At 34.7% G+C, this 19,713-nt stretch overlaps 1 protein-coding gene across 1 annotated transcript in view; it reads left to right on the forward strand.

Annotated features, from left to right (window-relative positions):
* Positions 1-19,713, forward strand: part of DACH1 (dachshund family transcription factor 1) — a 445,250-nt gene that overhangs the window by 177,408 nt on the left and 248,129 nt on the right. The window contains exon 2 of the mRNA XM_036299959.1: positions 2,929-3,044. Within this exon, the coding sequence (XP_036155852.1) occupies positions 2,929-3,044 (116 nt within the window). The remainder of the gene's footprint in view (positions 1-2,928; positions 3,045-19,713) is intronic.

Genomic DNA, 19,713 nt, shown 5'->3' on the forward strand with positions numbered 1-19,713 from the left:
TGTTGTTCCTTACTCTTCATTTCCTGGAATCTTTGAGACCATTAGAATGGATGGGGTAGGATACTTGAGGAATTGAGAAAAAGCCTTCATAATTTGTGTGTTAAAGTTTATTTAAATACATACAGTGAAATAAAAAAAATGAAATAAAAAATGAAATTTATAAAAGAAAATAAATGCATATGATGAGCCAGGCCCTGAGCTAAGTTTTAAGGATCCAAAGATATATTTAATATACTCTCTGCCATACAGTCTTGGCAGATTCCATGGGCTATCATAGTGCATAGAAAGGATACTAACTAGACATGGTTAGTAAGAAGAATGATGAAGGGGATGGGAGTGGGTTGGTGCAGAAATGGCTTTCCTGACAAAGAAGGCAGCATCCATAAAGGTAGTGTCAGAGGAGACAAAGCAACTTATGACATTTCTAGAAATTCAGTAGGGTCAAATAAAAGGGTGAAAAAGTAGGCAAGGGCCAAGTTTTGGAAGATCTTGGTGCCATGATAAGGAATGTGAATCATATAGGAAACTATTGATATTTTTAAGCAAATGGAAAATATGATTGAATTTGCATTTTAGAAAAATCCTCTTGAGAGTAATATGGAGAGTTGTCTTGACTATAGACTGTAGGCTTCAAATGGGACACAGTTGGGAGTAGATCTTAGAAAAGTTCAGAAGGCTGTAATCATAGCTCAAATAAGAAATAAAGGATTGACCTGGAAGATATGAGTGGGAATAGAGAACAAAGAAATGGATTACAGAGATGTCTTCAATGGGATGTTCTGAGTGTACAGAGGGAGGAAAAGACAGCTGAGTCCTGGATTTTTGACTTAATCAAGTAGGTGCCATTTTACTGAACCAGGGAAAGAGGATTAGGTTTTAATAGGGAAGATGCTGACTTAAGATTTGGATAAGTGGAATCTTACATTATTCTAAAATACCCAAACTGATGACAGGCATTAACCTGTCTGAATCCCAAGAGCAAGATCTAGGCTCCAGGTATATATTTAGCCATAATTCCTTAGCATCTCACTGCTGCCAGTAGAAAGATCAGTCAGATTGAACAGAGACCATTAGAAGGTTTGATTGGCCTGAGGCAAGTAACAGGAGTTCAAGGACCAGCTGAGGATAAAAAGTAGTAATGAAGAATAAAAATAAGCAGCCAAAGAGAGACTTCAGAACAATAAGCTGGAGAGTGTCCTTATAGATTAGCAAAACAAACACATGATCTCCTTGCTCCCCAGGGTCTGGCCCCCAGCAGTAACTGCAGCCATATCAATCTCTGCTCCTCACCTTTTTGACCTCTTTCAGCCCAGTGGAAACAATCCTGTATATCTGTACATTTCATGTTTCCATTTCACTCTCAATCTTTACTTCCATTCTTTCTCTCCCTAACTCATCCTTCAGAATTCTCTTCTAAAGTTTCCAGTGCCATGAAATCTTATCTCTCTTCCCTCAACATGGAAGTCTTATCATCCAGCCTAACTTTCAATTAGTAATCAGATTGCAACTTTTTTATGACACTTAGCACATTCCAGCTTGCACCATATTTACTATGCACCAGAGTGTTCCCACTTCCCCCCTTCACTCCTCCAAGGTATAAGCTTCTAAAGAACCCATTCTCCCAAATTAGCCTCCACAGTGTACTACTTTGAAAACAAGTGCTTACTAATTATTTATTGAATCAGCACACATAGCACTTACATTAAATAACAGAGGTAGGTTCTTCTAGTCTTCTGATGAGGGAAAGAACCTCAGCTGAGGCTGACATGGAAATGCTAATTTATCAAGTTTGTGTCTGGAAGTTTTAATATATCTAAGCAGATACTGACCAGATAAATGATGGAAAAGCATTTCATAAAAGCACACTCAAGATACAGAGGGTGAAAGTGGAAACATAATGATAAGTATGTTTGTTTCAAAAATTGCTAACATACATTCATGTGATTCTCATACAAGGATAGTGAATACTTGCGTCCTCCCCTCCTACCGCTTTTATTTTATTAAATTAATAGTATACAATAGGCATTCATAATTTTAAAAATTAATCTTGTATAATAGGTACGTAAAAACAAGCACTACTAAACCACAAACACAAGGTATTTTTATTTATCTTATATCCTCAAGGCAGATATAAGATGCTATACTGACAGTTTCTCAATGATGTCCTACAAATAATCCTAAGCCTTTTCTATGTATTTTAGTATATTAAAAGTAAGGCAACCCAGTGGGGCTGTTCATTTAAATAGAATAAGGGTTAAATGATAACTTGACTTATCTTTTTTATGACAAAAAATAAAGAAATTGCAAGACCTTTTCACACATTAGATATGTATTGTCATTTATCATCTAGATATCAGGCTAGCAGTGCAAAGTAATAAAACATATCATCGAAAAATGTGCTATAGGTCTGAATCACTCTTTCATTCCACCTCCCAGCTAACTGTAGTATTAAATCAAACAAGCAGAACATTTCCTTAGGCAGCCATTGCCTTTTAATTTCCTGAAGAACCTTAAAATATCATTCATTACAAGTACTACACATATTTGGTTTTTAAAAGTCTCATAAATCAATAGCAGGCTGACTGTAATAATTATTACAAGTTAGTGCATAATTTTCGTGCTGAAGGCTGCATGCAGAACTTTAGCATATGCAAACGAGGCAATTCAAACTGTGTATAGATATTAATATGAAGAAGCAGGTAACGAGGTGCAGGCTATGAATTATGCATCAAGAGTGGCTGATCTTCAATGAGGAAAATGAATTCAGCATGTAATCTAATTAGTGATGGAAGTCTATTACATCTAACTGCAAAAGCAACCGTCCTTGAAACAAATTTATTTACAGTCCATGTTACCACTTGAAACAACTTTGAAATGATGTGTAAGACAACAGCTTAATTGTAAAAATTTTTTGTTTGTTTGTTTCAGTTCTAGACCTGGAAGGCCTCCTAAGAGGACTCAAAGTGTCACTTCCCCAGAGAACTCGCATATCATGCCCCATTCCGTCCCTGGCCTCATGTCTCCTGGGATAATTCCACCAACAGGTAAGAGTGTGCTTATTTATACTAAAAATATTGAAAACCAGCTAGTGCCATAGCATATATAAATAATATAGATGATATATATTTATGTAGACATTTACACCCATTTGATTATGTTTTGTGCACACTAAGATGTTACTGAGGTAAATTTATTTCAAAACTGCTTTATAGTTATCATTTCTTTATTTACAATAAAATGGAAGAGGCTTATTTGAGCCCACTGCTAGAAGTTATTCTCATTAATCCTCTCGCTAATATCAAACAACAATGTGTTGTCCCAGTTTTCCTATTGAGGAATCAAAACTCAGAGAGAGTGAGTGACTTTCCCAAGGCCAGGCAGCTGGTGTCAGTGGTTATGCAAACCCTTATCTTAGAACCCAGTTCTAAGTTTACTTCTCATTCCATTACTGTTCAAAATAGATTGAAATGCAAAAAGAAAAAAGACAGTAACTATGTCAAATGGAAAGATCTCCTACTTTCTCCCAATCTATAACTTGAATACATTTCTATTTGAAACATTTGGAGGGTGTTTATTACTAAAATTTTGATAATGTATAAGAGAATAGCCATGACCACATAAGCTTTACACCATAAACAACTTAAATATCACACTGCATGCAAAATAACTATTTGATTGCCCCCAAATAGTGTTGTGTTAATCAATTCTTTTAATCACTTGCACACATTTTCCACTTTCCATGTTTCATCCAGACCCGTGAACAAATTAAAATAATAGCAATGATGATGATATTATTATAAAACTGGAGGCCCGGTGCACAAAAATTTGTGCACTGGCAGGGGAGGCAGGGTGGGGGTGTGTCCCTCAGCCCCACTTGTGCCTCTCACAGTCTGGGACCCCTCGGAGATAGCTACCTGCTGGCTTAGGCCCGCTCCCCGGGTGGCAGATGGCAGGCCCGATCCTGCGGTGCCTTCCCCGCCTCCCCAGGTTGCGCACATAGCAGGGCCGATCCGGGGGTTGGGGCGCCGCCCCGGGTCGGGTCACACATGGACGCCTGGGCGGGCCGGCCGATTGCTGCTGCCCCGCCTGGCTGCCCCAGGTCGGGTCGCACATGGACGCCTGCCGCCCTGGGTCGCAGATAGCAGGCCTGGATGGCGGCAGTGCAGGTGGGATGGTGCTGTCCCGCCCTGCTTGCAGTATGCAAATTAGCTGCCATCTTTGTTGGTGGTTAATTTGCATATTGTGCTGATTAGCCAATGGGAGGTGTAGCAAAGGTACTGTCAATTACCATGCTTGTCTATTATTAGATAGGATATATAATATTTGCAATAATTATCTCCATAATAGAAGTTTATTGAGGAGCTATACATGTAGACATAAGCATATACTTGCCATGGAAAAAGATTGGAATTTTCATTTTTTTCTCTGAATTCCCATATCAGCATGTTTTGGGTGTGTGTGTGTGTGTGTGTGTGTGTGTGTGTGTTCTTTTGTAACATTTATCTTTCTCTCTTCTGTGATATTATCATGGAATATATTTTTTCACATTCTGTATTTGGTTGAAAGCTCCTTAAAAACAATGAATGTTTTAATTCTTTTTTTGTGTGTGTGGCAGCATTTGAACAGTTTATTCACCTTTGTGGACCTTTATCAAACATCAGTTGAGCTGAATTTGAATTGATTTATATGTCTGATTTTTTCAGTAAGGTACCACATTATAAACTTAACAGTAAATTATTTAAAGTCTCATGGAGAATTGTATTTTTATGCTAATTTTGCTGATGAAAAATCAAGACATAGAAAATGAAATTAATAGCTGAAAATGACCCAATTGCAAAGCAACTGTCATTATTTCTATTTGTTTAGTTAGTCATATTTCTCAAACAGAATCCTACTGCCTGAAATTCTGATTACACAGACAATAGGGTGATGAGGTTTGGGGTGAGGAGTGGAGGAGGGCTAGGAGGGATCAATGGGGGCGTTGGGGAAGGGACATATGTAATACTGTCAAAAATAAAAATTAAAAACAATAAAAATTATAAATTTGAGACATAGAAATGAAATAGGTAGTGGTTTTTTAAGTTTTAATGGTTTTTATTTAACTAGATAAAATTTCCTGATTCAAACATTTGTTGTTGTTTTTATGTAGTGCAGAAGCCAGATGGAACTAAAATCTTAACTTTTCATATTTAATATTTGTAAGACTCAGGTGTACTAGAAGAAAGATCTAAGAATCTTTGACAATAAATTTCATAATAAACTATATGTTTTGGAGATTTTAAAAAGTAATCACTTTTAATAATCATTATTCTATGTTTGATAAGTTTGTGTTGACTGTCACATATTAGTAAATGCGGTTACCTGATGAGTGAAAAGTATTCTAGATTATATTCACACTAGAGGCCTGGTGCATGAAAATTTGTGCACTCAGGGGAAGAGGGGTCCCTCAGCTCCCCGGGGGATCGGGCCTAAGCTGGCAGTCAGACATCCCTCTGGCAGCCCAGGAGCCCTCGGGGGATATCCGACATCTTAGGGCTAGAGGCTTCCACCACCGCTGCTGCCCTAGCCAGCCATGAGCCAGCTTCTGGCTGAGTGGTGCTCCCCCTTTTGGGAGTGCACTGACTGCCGGGGGGCAGCTCCTGCATTGAGCATCTGCCCCTTGGGAGTCAGTGTGCATCATATCAACCTGTTATTTCTGGTCCTTCCACCATTAGGGTCAATTTGCATATTTCCCTTTTATTATATAGGATTAAAAGGAAAGATCTGGTTCCAAATTGTCAGTGAACATTTAAACTTTCAAGTTGAAGACAGTAAATAGTTTATTACCAAAAACATGATGAAATAAGATGATGTCATCATATTATGTGGATAGCAACACCTCACATATTTAACACCATCAAGTGACTTTGCAGTACATGGAGTTTGTGAATAACTGGTGATCATATGCCAAAACTCAAAATATAATATTAAGTTATTTTTGATAGGTTTCTTCCTGGCTTGATGAACAGAGACACCAAAGATAATTAAACTGGCCTTATCTTTATGTGCATTTATTTTTGTATTAGGATCATTTCATTTATTTCTCTTGTGCTGTTCTCAGACATTTTTTTTTTAATTTACTTTTTTACTTTTGTTCTTTGTAGTATCTTGTGAACCCAGAAACCAGAAATTCTTTTAAGCTTATTAAGCATTATATTGAAAAAGACCTCATACAGTCATGTTCAATAGAAGGAAGAGGAAATAGAGGCTCATCAGGAGAGTAAACTGAATTGAAAAGTGGTCTTGGAAAGTTTAGCGCTATGTAGAGCTCAGTGACTGGCTTTAAGACAAGGAGTGTGTGTTCATTATTGCCTATTTCACTTACTTTCAACTTTTAGAGATTGGTCCAAAGCTTTGAAATGGCCAAAAGTTTGCTTCTTGCACATAAATGATGTTATCTTAATATATTCAATATGATTGCTCTTTTTACATATCATTTTTGTAGCTGGAGAAGTTTAGATTTTAGGGAATATAGGATAGCTCCATCCTTGAGTTATTTACCATCTTAAAATATTGACCTGAAATCTAATGTTAAAGAAATCTTATAGTTCTCAAAAGAGTGCAACATGTTTCTTCTAGGAAGAACTTAGAATATTGGTGAAATATGATTCAACATGAACATATAGACTTTTATGTCCCAGACTTTATTTATATTTGCTACATTCTTTTCCTATATTTGTTACATTCTTAGAAAAAAAAAGATGTATTTTTTTTCTTTCTAAGATGGGTGAAGTATTTTATTTATTTTTGTTAAACTCAAAGAAAAGTTATATATTGATATTGTTGACATTATGCAAACTAGTTTTTTAAAACTATATATTTTTATTGATTTAAGAGATGAAGGGAGAGGGAGAAAGAGATAGAAACATCAGTGGTGAGAGAGAATCATTGATTGGTTGCCTCCTGCACGCCCCACACTGGAGAACTATCCCACAACCCTGGCATGTACCCTGACTGGGAATCAAACTGCGACCTCCTTGTTCATAGGTCGACGCTCAACCACTGAGCCACACCAGCCAGGCCAAACTAGTTTGATGACATTTCTACTATGTTTTTGACTTGTGAGTTTATAATGTTAAAAATTTGTTTTCAATAGTATATTTATTGTATCAATATCTTTGAAAGACTTGGAAATCATGTTTCTAATACTAGTAAGACAAATAAATAAAGATGTAAATCTAAAAAAAAAAGAAGAAGAAAATAAACTCCGCCCCCCAAATATCACATCCTCTCTAAGATTTAAATTGTAGTCTACCTATGAACATTGACTTGTACTTTTATACTCCTAGTATTACCATTTGAAAAGCATAATTGCAAATTTGCTTTCAAATTTTCCAGAATTGGTCCTGTGAGATAGAAAATTCATTAATATTTCCCTAGCTGGTTTGGCTCAGTGTATAGAGTGTTGGCCTGCGGACTGAAGGGTCCTGGGTTCGATTCTGGTCAAGGGCACATGCCCAGGTTGTGGGCCCAATCCCCTGTTGGGGGCTTGCAGGAGGCAGCCGATTAATGATTCTCTCTCACCATTGATGTTTCTATCTCTCTCCTCCTCTCCCTTCCGCTCTAAAATCAATAAAAATATATAAAAAAGAAAATTCAGTAATATTTACAAATTTATAAAAATCTATCAACCTAATAATTTTCTCATTTTTTCTTTTCAACAATTAAACATTGGACTTAAATAATATATTTTCCTGGAGGCCTCTGTTTATTTCAGAAAAAATATGACTATTTTTATATTTTTAAAAGTCTTCTCAGCTCTAACATTATGTATTTCAGTATATTTTATTTACTTATCCACTTGTTTATTTATTTTTCCCTCTTACACTTCATAAAATGCATTGATTTTTGTTTAAACTTTCAATATGCTTCTTCAACACATTAAAATCACTTTTTGAGTCATCTAACACAGTGTTCCAGATCACATTACCTTCATCTCCTTGTAAGTTATTTGAGATATGTTCCCATTTTGAGCTTTAGTTTGAGTAGGAATATATAAGTTAAAAAAAATACAAACCAATACAAACCCACACCTTTGAGATTGCTTATGGAGTTTTTATTTGTTTGTTATTTTGGTTACTTAAGTAGACTTGTGTGTAACCTTAGAAGGGGGTGTGGGCAGATGGTGATAATTTCCAAAATTTATGGTCTTCATCAGATGCCATAGCAACCAGCAGTGGAAGTCAATGAAAGAAAGAAGGCTCTTTGTAGAGCTTCACAATGCAATACCTCCTGTAGTGCTCCCTACATTGATTTGAACTGAACACATATCATAAATCATTTATTATAATAAATACCAGTTTGGAAAAAATTCATCTTAGCAACAGAGTTCCAATAACTGGAATTATGTATATTTTCCAGTTAAGAAAAGGGTTACTTAAGAATTCTAAATACTCCTCTCTTGTTCCAGGAGAGCAATTTGGCCAAATTCTGATTTTATCTTTAGGCAGAACGAAAACTAGTTTTGAAATACAATTTTATATAAATACTAAAAGATAACTCAATGAGTCCCAGATATTTGCATTTTACATCAAAAGAAAAGTTATCTAATACCTAAATATTTTCAATTGCACTCAAATTAAATAAATGAATAATTTATAGTTTTGTTTCTTAGGCTTGTCTATTCTTTCACAGTGACCTTGTAGGCACATAACCAATATGTGTTCAGGATAAATAAAGTAATTGAATGCACATAGGCATTATATTTAAAATTTAAGAAATTATAAATGCAGTTTTATCTTTTTGGAACAATACGAGGCCAAGGCAATATTAACCAATAGTTAATCCCATTGAAGCATTATTCTCTTTAGAAAAAGATTGTAGCAAAGTGTTTTCATGTGGATTTGTAATTCAAAAACCTATTTTTAAAGTTTATATCCTTTATTTTTGATACTAAATGTTAATAACTAACAACAACATCCACACTAACTCTTTTTGTATTATCAACATTTGTAATATTTTAAATCCATTAAAGATTTCAACTTCTGAGGGGAAAATTCATAGTATGGAAATGTGCCTTGTATGTTGAGAATTTTTTTTTTTATAACAAAGTGTTATATTCCCTGAGGAGACTCACAAGTAATGATAACATGAAAATACACAAATAAATGAATCAATCATCTTCATTAATAAACTAGAGGCCTGGTGCACAAAATTTGTTCACACGCGGGGGGGAGGGGGGGGGCGGGCGTTGTCCCCTCAGCCCAGCCTGCACCCTCTCCAATCCGGATCCCTCTCACAATCCAAGACCGCTGGCTCCTAAGTGCTCACCTGCCTGCCTGATCACCCCTAACCACCTCTGCCTGCTGGCCTGATCACCCCTAACTGCCTCCCTATGGGTCTGGTCGCCCCTTACTGCCTCCCCCCTGCTGGCCTGGTTGCCCCTAATCCCCCCCCTCCCCCCCGCCGGCCTGGTTGCCCCTAACTGCCCCCCCCCTCCGTTGGCCTGGTTGCCGGCCTGGTCGCCCCATGCAGCCTGCTGTTCAGTCGTTTGGTCATCCCTCATTAACCCCCCTGCCGGCCTGGTCGCCCCACACAGCCTGCTGTTCAGTTGTTACTGTGATGGTGTCCTGGGCAATTTGCATATTGCCCTATTATTAGTGTAGATTACAGATAACAATCTCCTGAAATGCCTTACTCAAAAAGCAAATATGATATAAACTATTTAGACCAGTGATATTTATGTAGTATTTGTATGTATGCATTTTCACATATTTATATATTAGAAACATTTGTGAAGTTTAATCACTAGGCATTTTGAGGGTAGCATTCACAGTTTCTATAAGATGTGGACATAACTTTGAAGGTCATTATCAGCCTCCCACATCCAACATGTGCCTGATCAAAGTATTGTGAGTGACCCAAGCATGGTGTGGTAGACATGCATACAAACAGCCTTGGGGAATTTTGAACATTTTCGTTCACCTTGGTATCCCAGTGCGTAGAATATTGCTTGCTACAGAGCAGATATTCAAGAGAAATATTTGTTATATGAATATGGCTAATATATCTTTAGTAATGAATTTCTGAGAGGAATTAAGCTTCGGAGATACAAATGTAAACTTTGGTGTTATAATGCAGTGTGCAGTATCCCCCTACGCATGGTTAGGCTCCATATGAAAGCTTTTGAGTTTAGAGACTAAAAAGGTGCACTAAGTAAATGGAGGGCATTATTTTTTTTATAGGTTATGGTGACTACATTTATCATCAACAATTGATGAAATTTATATCCCTAAATTGATGCTGTAGAGAAGCAATATTTACAGGAATAAAATGGCAAAGGAGAACATATTAGTCTTCAAAATTCTTTCATAACACTATATCATTCACCATGCCATGTACTTCTTTAAGGATTGGACTCCTCACTGAACCCAAAGTATCTTGATATATAACTAATTTAGTGCTTTTATGAATAAAATACAACATAATTTAACTGAATGTAAATATATCTTTGATATGGGGAGCTAGATAATAAATATACTTATTTTAGTAAATGTATAATACACATTATCATCAAGCATTTCAATACGTCACAGTATGGCTTGGGTCTCTTACTACTGTAGAAATTCATAAAAATCTTTTTTTTCTAAGCTCTTAGAGCAAATATCTGTTATTTTTAGATTTAATTATATAGTCATGTATTACTAGATTTCTGGACCAGCCTCTCCTCTACTTAATTTAGAGGAAAATTACAGTCCTTTCTTCTCTAATTTGTTTCCCTCTCCAAGTTTCTATTGAGTTCTGCAGTCTCATATGGGCCATAGTAAGAGTTATAATCTACTTACAGGTCTCTCTCAATAGATTTGTAGCAATGAAGTTGCTAATATCCTTAATTGACTAATTGCTGGGTATTATTTGCTTCTTTTTTAGTAATATGATGCCTCCTTTGACAGTTGAGAAGTTTATTTACATTAAGAAAAGCAAATCCGATATTAAGAATCAACTCATGATTAAAATAGTGGGTGGTGTGTGGATGAACTGGGGTTTTGTGGATTACCTATTTATTTGTGAGATTCTCAGTGTTTTAATCCCTTAGATGTACAGTATGTCAAATGTTGTCTTTTATCACTGACTGCAATTTATCGACCAGTAGGAGCTGCTATTTCTATCCTGTTTTTCTCCGTAAGCAAGAAATACAAATAGAGTGTATTTTTCATTCAGGAAAAACAACCAACTTGGCTGTAGATACATGTTGAATATTCTTAATGGTGTTGTAGGACAAGAGTCATTCAAAACAAGTTAAACATGATAATTTGCTTGTCTCTTTTGCTGTCTCCTGCGGATTTCCCCTCTGAGATTTACTTCAAAGTCTTAACACCTTCTCTTACTGATGGGATTCAGGTTTGTTGTTAAGGTTTTAACTATGCCATGCCCAAACTTTTTAACTTTTTCTCCATGCGTTTTGGGGATACATTTTACATCTCCTCTTGCCTCTTTATAAAGAAGTGGAATTGCTAATTGAAAGTGTTGACAGGACCAAACATTTCAAGAGAAGTTGGCAAATGTCAGAAAGATAAAACAACTTTGCATTCAGTGTCCTAAAACTTTCATTGCTCTAGCCTGAGCGATCATAAGACCTGATTTGAAAACATTCTGCATGTTTTCCAAATCCTTTTCATGCAAAGGATTTTATTAGGTTATGTAATCATGTAAACCAACATTATACTAAAACTTCTGAAAGTGCTTATTTACGCCTAAACTTAGTGGATGGGAATATAAAATCCAGATAAAGGGAAAAAACAATACTATATTACTCTGCACTTCAAATAACAGCTGGAATACTATGGGTAGTCATGGCACCATGATTTTTAGTAGAATATTGACTAACTGGTGAGCATTAAGAGAATAGACTAGCGTAACAGGAATTTGGAAATACTGGTGATGCTTAGTCTTAAGAAGGTGTGTAGAGGGTCAGAAAGAGGATGATAGAGTAGATTCATATATTGCTCATTTGCCTACAGAAACCTAACTGATGGACAATCATTACAGAGAGCGCTGCATTTGCTTCCATAAGGAAGAGCCTTGCTACATGGAGAACTCCCTAAGCATGGAATGCATAACTCAAGACTTTTCCTTAGACAGAAGTGTTAAAAAAAAAGTGGGATGAGAAGTTGTTAGCCAAGGTTTTTATATTTAATTAATTTTTATGACTCATATTGTTCATGGCAAAAAAGAGGAATAGTTTTTACAAACGTTGTTTTCCTCCTTGACCATCAGCTATCCATTTTCTCTCTTAACAACCACTGTTGTTAGGGATATTTAAAGGTAATTTGCATTGGAGGAGGTAGATTGAATAAGACCATCGTGTTCCTTTCTAATTATATAATTTTATAGAGTCTATTTTATTTTACTTTGAATTATTCTTCCAAACTTGATATGCATTTCTAGTTAAATGGTGTCCATCCTTCAGAGCTTTATATCCTAATATTATTTCATAGTTTTTAAGATAGTTTTTTTTTTTTAAATTACTTCTGAGGTAAAATGTTTCAGATTTGTAAGTTGCCGTACTGTTCATTAGACTGGTTTTTATCAATGGAATAGTTAATTCATGGATACAACTATGACTATGGTAAGCTAACAAATACTTTTGTTTCAATTGAAATAAACATTTAAATCCTACTTTTTCCTTTGTCCTTTCACAACTATTCCATGAAGTGGTGCATAGCTGTAAATTTAATAAAAAGAAATGGCAATAATTGACAATAATATAAATTAATGCTTATAGTTGTAGGATTTGGAGCTGGAGTTGAAAAAATAATATAATATTAACCAGTAAAGATTATCATAAATGATAGAAGAAAGATGTGGACTCTTTAAGTGATTTAAATAAAAGATCTTGAACTTTACCATAAATTACTTTGAATTGACTTTCCAATTTAAAAAAATAAAGTCTCCAAGTGAGGAATAAATTCTTGAAAACATAGGAACCTTCCAGTCACACCACTTTTTAACTGTGTATTAATTAAGCCAGTCAAATGTTTTGATTCTTTATTTCACACCTGTAAAAAAGAATATTTTTATTATATCAAAATGACTTTTCTTGCTGAATTGAGCTAAATGTCAAGTGACACAATTTATACCAGCATTCTGCAAATGATGAAACTAGACAAAGATAAAGTATTATTATTATTATTATTATTATTATTATAACAAAATGGGATGATCCAATTGTTATTGATTGTTATTGCTAATTTTCCATGCTCATATCAACTCCATTCTATTTAAGAATAAAGTGATAACTTTTTAAATGTATAGCTTATGTTTAGGAAATATTAGTTCGGCAAGTTGTTCAAATTCATATAAATGTACTCCATAGATATTCCTGATAGAGGTAGTTAACACTAAAGTTTGGTTATTACATGTTTACTTTTCAGGACTTACTGGCAATAATTTCCTTTTATGAATTTTTGTTTGTGGGAAAAATAAGCTTTATGGTTATGACATATGAGACTATTATATGTTCAAACTATATATTGTTTTCAGAAAAATGCACACTACAAATTGTCATAGACCTTAAAGATGGAGATGCCTTTCAAATGATTATGCTATGCCATTTAATTGTTCAATATGAATTAAAGTATACTGTGAAGTAAACAATAAAGTTGGATTTCAAAATGATAAAACTGTAACCTAATTCAATAAATTGAATCAGATTACATAAACACTCTTGGACTTCATTAATAAAGTAGTCAGTATAATTAATGTGAAAGCTTTTTATCATATTCACTTGTTGATATATGGCTTAGGATATAAACAGTAGACTAAACTCTTTCAAGTTCATCTTTTCTGCCATTTCACATTTTAATTAAAGTTACCATAATTCCAATTCCTAGAAAAGGCCAATTCCTAGAAAAGCCACCAGGGCTTTGATTGTTTTATCTTTGCTGATTTTAGAATACAATGAGGTGGTTATGATTTTCTTTTTAAAGGACATGTGTTTTTGAAACAGCATGGTATTCGTATGGCTCTTAAGTTGAACTGGAAAGTCTGGCTTTCATTCTTTTCCTTATCACTTGCTAGCAATGTGACCTTGACTAATACCATCTGGTCTCACTTGTTCAATCATCACAAGTAGATACTGGCACCTAAAACCCCACTTTAGCAAAGAGAAAAAATGTTAAGGGACTTGTCCCAAGTTTCACTATTGTGTGCTAGAGTCAGTTTTCAATTCAAGCTTTCTGACTCCAATTTACTGGTTATTTTCCTACATTAAGCTGCCTTCTGAAATACTTACTTTATCATCTATAAACCAAACATTATAAGATCTGCCTTATCTCCTACTTGATAGGACTCTGTGAAGAACAAATGAGCTAATGTATCACAAAATGCTTTCAAAGTCTTATATAACAGAATGTCATCTGATATTTAGTTTTATTATGATGATATTCAAAACAGGACTTATGCCTTGTTCAAAATAGAAACCAGTTGTTTATCTCCCTGTTTGAATCTATGAATTCTGGGAATGATGGTTCCTTTCCTATGATTATGGCATCAGATTATAAACATATCCTCAATTTTTTCTAAATTTATTTAAAAAAAATAATTTTATTGATTTCAGAAAAGAAGGGAGAGGGAGAGAGATAGATAGAAGCATCAATAATGAGAGAGAATTGCTGATCGGCTGCCTCCTGCACACCCCACACTGGGGATCAAGCCAGCAACCCTGGCATGTGCCCCGACCAAGAATCAAACTGTGACCTCCTGGTTCATAGGTCGACACCCAACCACTGAGCCACGCTGGCTGGGCCTCAATTTTTTAAAATAATTGCTTTTGTATCTTAAAGTTAGCTCAAACAAAGTAATTTTCTCCTGATAGAAACCTCTTCTCATGTCAATGAGTACTTTTTGATCATCCTGATATATAGAAATTTGTGATACAAATTTAACTCACTGCAATGCCTCTTACATCAACTCCTTTAATGGGCTATCATTCTATCAAACACATTAGCTCATATTAGTTTTGTATTTAAGAAATGCAGTATTATGTAGAGATACTATTTTAAATACATATTCCTAGGTATTGAATCCGATTTCTGGGATGTAAGAATATGACTTAAAGAATCAGTGTTAAGTTTTTAAGAATTAAAGGGGATATAGGACTCTTTGTCTATTCCAAAGATCTATGCAACTATAAGTTGCTATTTGGGTTAGACTTACAAATGTGATGCTATATCATCAAAATTCTCTTTAAACATGTACAATATTCAGTATTAAAATCAATAAATTTTTTAATCTATCTTATAATGCATTATTCCCAGAAGTCAATTTTTGAGCTCTTCTTTCTCCTATTAAAACATCTAGTTGAGCCCAGCTGTTGTGGCTCAATGGCTGAGCATCAAGCTATGAACCAGGAGGTTATGGTTTAATTCCCAGTAACACCACGTGCCCAGGTTGTGGACTTGATCCCAGGTGGGGGCATCTAGGAGGCAGCCTATCTCTCTCATCATTGGTGTTTCTATCTTTCTCTCCCTTCCTCTCTCTGAAATCAATAAAAATATGTTTTAAAAAACGTTTAGTTAAAAACTACTTTCTAAATATGAAAATGTAGCATGGTGAAGGTTTTCAAAATCTTGTCTATTTTGGATACTTTCATCAATGTATTAAAGCAATAAATGCCCTTTGTAAAATCTATTGTTTTATTAGTTAATGAAATCCTTTTAGGGGATTATATTAGGAGAAAACATTTAAGAAGAATAATATGGAACCATGTTGATTCAAATTAATATAAATGCAAGTATATCTAAATTTAAAGAAAATTAATCTCTTAATAGTATAATACTAGAGGCCTGGTACACGAATTCATGCACGAGTGGGGTCCTTCGGCCGGCCCTGTGGGATTGGGCTGAAACTAGCTCTCTGACATCCCCTGAGGGGTACCAGATTGTGAGAGGGTGCAGGCCAGGCCGAGGGACTCTACAAGTGCACAATCGGAGCTGGGTAGGGATGCAGGAGGTTGGCTAGCTGGGGAGGGACCGCAGGAGAGGTCCAGGTCACGTCTAGCTGGTCACGCTCAGTCCCAATGGGCTGGACCCCAGCAGCAAGCTAACCTACTGGTCAGAGCATCTGCCCCCTGGTGGTCAGTGCATGTCTTAGCTAGTGGTTGAGAGGCCTTAGCATATCATTAGCATATTAGGCTTTGATTGGTTGAATGGACAACAGGGAACTTAGTATATTAAGCTTTTATTATATAGGATAGCAATATTTTAAAATTATTTGAGCATGACATTCTTCTCACCATACATAACCTTTTATTGAATAAATTACATTTAAGGATACCATTATCATATGACCTATCCATATGCGTTGTCTTTTTTATTTATAATGTCAATTGCTTTCTCAGTATAGATATCATGAAATAATAATATTCTAAGAATTTTTAAAGTTACCATGAGCTTCGCATCAATCATCTATAATAAAATACTATATGTGTCAATAAGAGAGGACCTGTAGAAGGTAAACATTTTAGAAACATGCATTTTACCCAAATACTAATATTGTTATTTTAATGAAACAAGCAGATAGTCTCTTTTGCTATTCTTTAAATTGGTCATAAAAATAGTCTGTATCATAACCCATTTATGCACTATCCCATATTCTTAACAGTATTATTAATTTACCCTTGAATGTGTCAACTGTCAATCTAGTTAATTTTGCCTAGATCACTATTGTTCTTGTCCTGAATTCAAGAAAATCTATTGCTTCTAGGGTTCCTAGGCATTAATGTCCTAAATTTCATAATTATAATTAAGCACATGTGACATGGACTATCCTTATATGTCCATGTTTCTTTTATCGGTATGAATCAGATCTATTTAAAGCGAGACCTTAGCCATGTAAAGATTTGAGTGTACTATTGCTTTTCTCTTTAGTTTTTCTTCACAAAATATTATTCAAAATACCTTGACCTATAGTCTTTATAGTAAGTATTTATTCCTATTCTATATGAAAAATGTATCTAGAATTTTATAACAAATATGGTTAATTCACAGTTCCATCATTAATATGACTCCAAATTTCATCTCAATCTTCAGAACATAGATTTAAGATTTTTTTTTGTCCCCTTTGCTTCGTATTTATAATAATTGTGAGTGTAGACTTGTTTTTTATTCACTATTTTCACATTAAACTCTTAATGAACAGGGTATAGAAATTATTTCAATAATTTATGGCTATTGAACTTTCAAATTCTACATTTATTTTATTATTCTTCTTTATCCTGTTTTCCAAAGGTGGGGGGGATTGTTTCTGAAATTCACAAAAAGTTTAGTCTTGATAGAAGAATTAACATATAGCATTTTTTATTTTACAATGAATCTCAAAATCCAAATGAAAGATTTGAATATTAGGACCTTGACTTGACTCACCTCTGCTTAATTTTGACAGTTGTCTTAAAATGAATTTAGTGTTTAATGAAATTTTCTGGACTGATAACTCAAGACCTGAAGAGAACAATTCTAGTAGTGAGAAAGTAATTTTCTGGCCTAATTACACCTTCGACCTCACTACAAAGTCTGTCAACAAAAGTGCCAGGTTTGATCATGATTTTTTTGACGTGTATTCACCAATCTATTTCACACAGGAGACTTTTAACAATAGCATTTGGTATTTGCAACCTAACTAAGATTTTACTTCTGGGAATCAAACCTCAAGGTACTATTGCTTAAATCCCTTTTAGAGTTGAAAAATTATGTAGATATTAATGAACTTTATGTATTGCACTTTTAGGAAATCTGAAAAGCTATATTGAGATGGTAATGCAAATTACATCAAGTATTAGGAAATTAATGATAAGTTGGTTTTAAAAAATTAACAACTAGAGTCTCTGGAATCTTTATTTCTTGTCTGAATTCACTGTAAAGGCCTAGAAAAAGTTAAAGAATCTAATAGTTTGGAATCTATAAAACTAGGCTCTTAAGGGGATCCTTGATTAAACAACTTATTATGTATGACATTGGCAATTCCCTTTAATGTCTGAGCCTGAATTTTTCTCTATTTCAGTGATAAAATAGTTAATGTTTAATTATTTAATTGTCAACCCTTGATTTCCTTCTCCAATAACTTTTGATTAGAAGACATTTGACTGTTGCATTAAAGATCTGTTCATGCTTTTCATATGAACCCAAGTTCTGCTCCCCAAACCTGAATTATCTATTCCTCAAACTTGTTTGTTTGTTTTTCCCCCCTCCTCCTCTTTCCTCTCCTCTTCTTTTTGAGCTTTATTTCAAGCAGTTTAAATGTTGATGTTTATGAAACCTTGTGCTAAGCAGAGGCTTAAGAAACAAAAGATAACTGATTGATATTCTTGAATTAGTGGCTCTGCCCTTTGTGATTTTAATTCCTCCATCTACTTCTAATACTTTTCTTAGATGGAGAAGTTACTCCCACATACACTTGTACTCACACACATCCCTCATTTCTAAATAAGTAAGGGACATATAGTAATTAAATACTTGCAGTTAATCTGAAATGAATATCTGTTATATTTATCTTGAAACACATTCATAACTATACTAGAGGCCTGATTCACGAAATTCATGTAAGAGTAGGCCTTCCTTCCCCTCGGCTGCTGGCACCGGATTCCCTCTGGCACCCAGGAATCAGGCTTCCCTCACAGCCCCGGCTTCATCCAGAAGATAGTCTGGAAGGATGTCCAGTCTAATTAGCATATTAAGCTTTTATTATTATAGATGAAAAGCCATTTGTGGAATATACACTTTAGAAATAATCATTAATGTATTCAGCAAATATTTATTTTGACTTTTAGAGGTTATAAAAATGAATGTCATTGTCACTCAGGAAACTATAATTGAAGATACAAAGTGGTAATTACCAAGAGAGCTAAACAAAACACAGTAGGTTTTTAAAGAGAAAGAGAAGACTAGGGATTAAAGGGATAGCCATTGTCACCGTTTTGGAAAGTGACATTTAATATTGGCTTAAATGTGTATGATTTGACTCAAATTGTATTTGTACAACACAAGTACATGAAAAATAAAGTTGAGAACACTTTTTTTTTAATATAATATAAAGATAGGGATTTACATAGGTCACAGACTGTGTTGTTACTGAAGATTTAAGGTGATCATTAGCTGATTAATGAACATATAATTTTCAGATCATTAGAGTATTAGTTATTGTTACCATCTATAGGGATTTATTATATTTCAGTTACTAAGTTCTTTTACATATATTAATTCATTTAATCCCTATAATATGTCTTTGGGTAGTTATGATGGTTTCCATTTTACAGATGAGTAAATTTTGGCACTGATTTTTCTTGCTCAAATTTGTTAACTTGACTACCAAACCTGCCTTCTAATTCACGCCGCAATAGCCTTGCATGCTTCTCTGCAGCCTTGGATCCACTTAGGGTTATTGTTTTTGATCATGATATTTTGGAAGCATTCACCAATCCATTTCACCCTGGACATTTTCAACAACAATATTTGGTATTTTTAACCTAAGTATGACTTTTGCATCTGGGAATAAAGTCTCAGTGTACTGGTGTAAACATGGTGATTCACTTAAGTCCACTTTAAATTTGACAAGTTACGTGAGCATTAATGAGCTCTGCACATTACACTGTTTTGGCAGCAGCCTTGCTTGCTTAGACCATCGCAACAGTGTTGTGTCCTTTTATGGTTATTATGTTTTAAAAGATCATGGTAGAAAACA

Source organism: Myotis myotis, unplaced genomic scaffold (assembly GCF_014108235.1).
Source record: "Myotis myotis isolate mMyoMyo1 unplaced genomic scaffold, mMyoMyo1.p scaffold_m19_p_3, whole genome shotgun sequence".
Lineage (NCBI taxonomy): Eukaryota > Metazoa > Chordata > Mammalia > Chiroptera > Vespertilionidae > Myotis > Myotis myotis.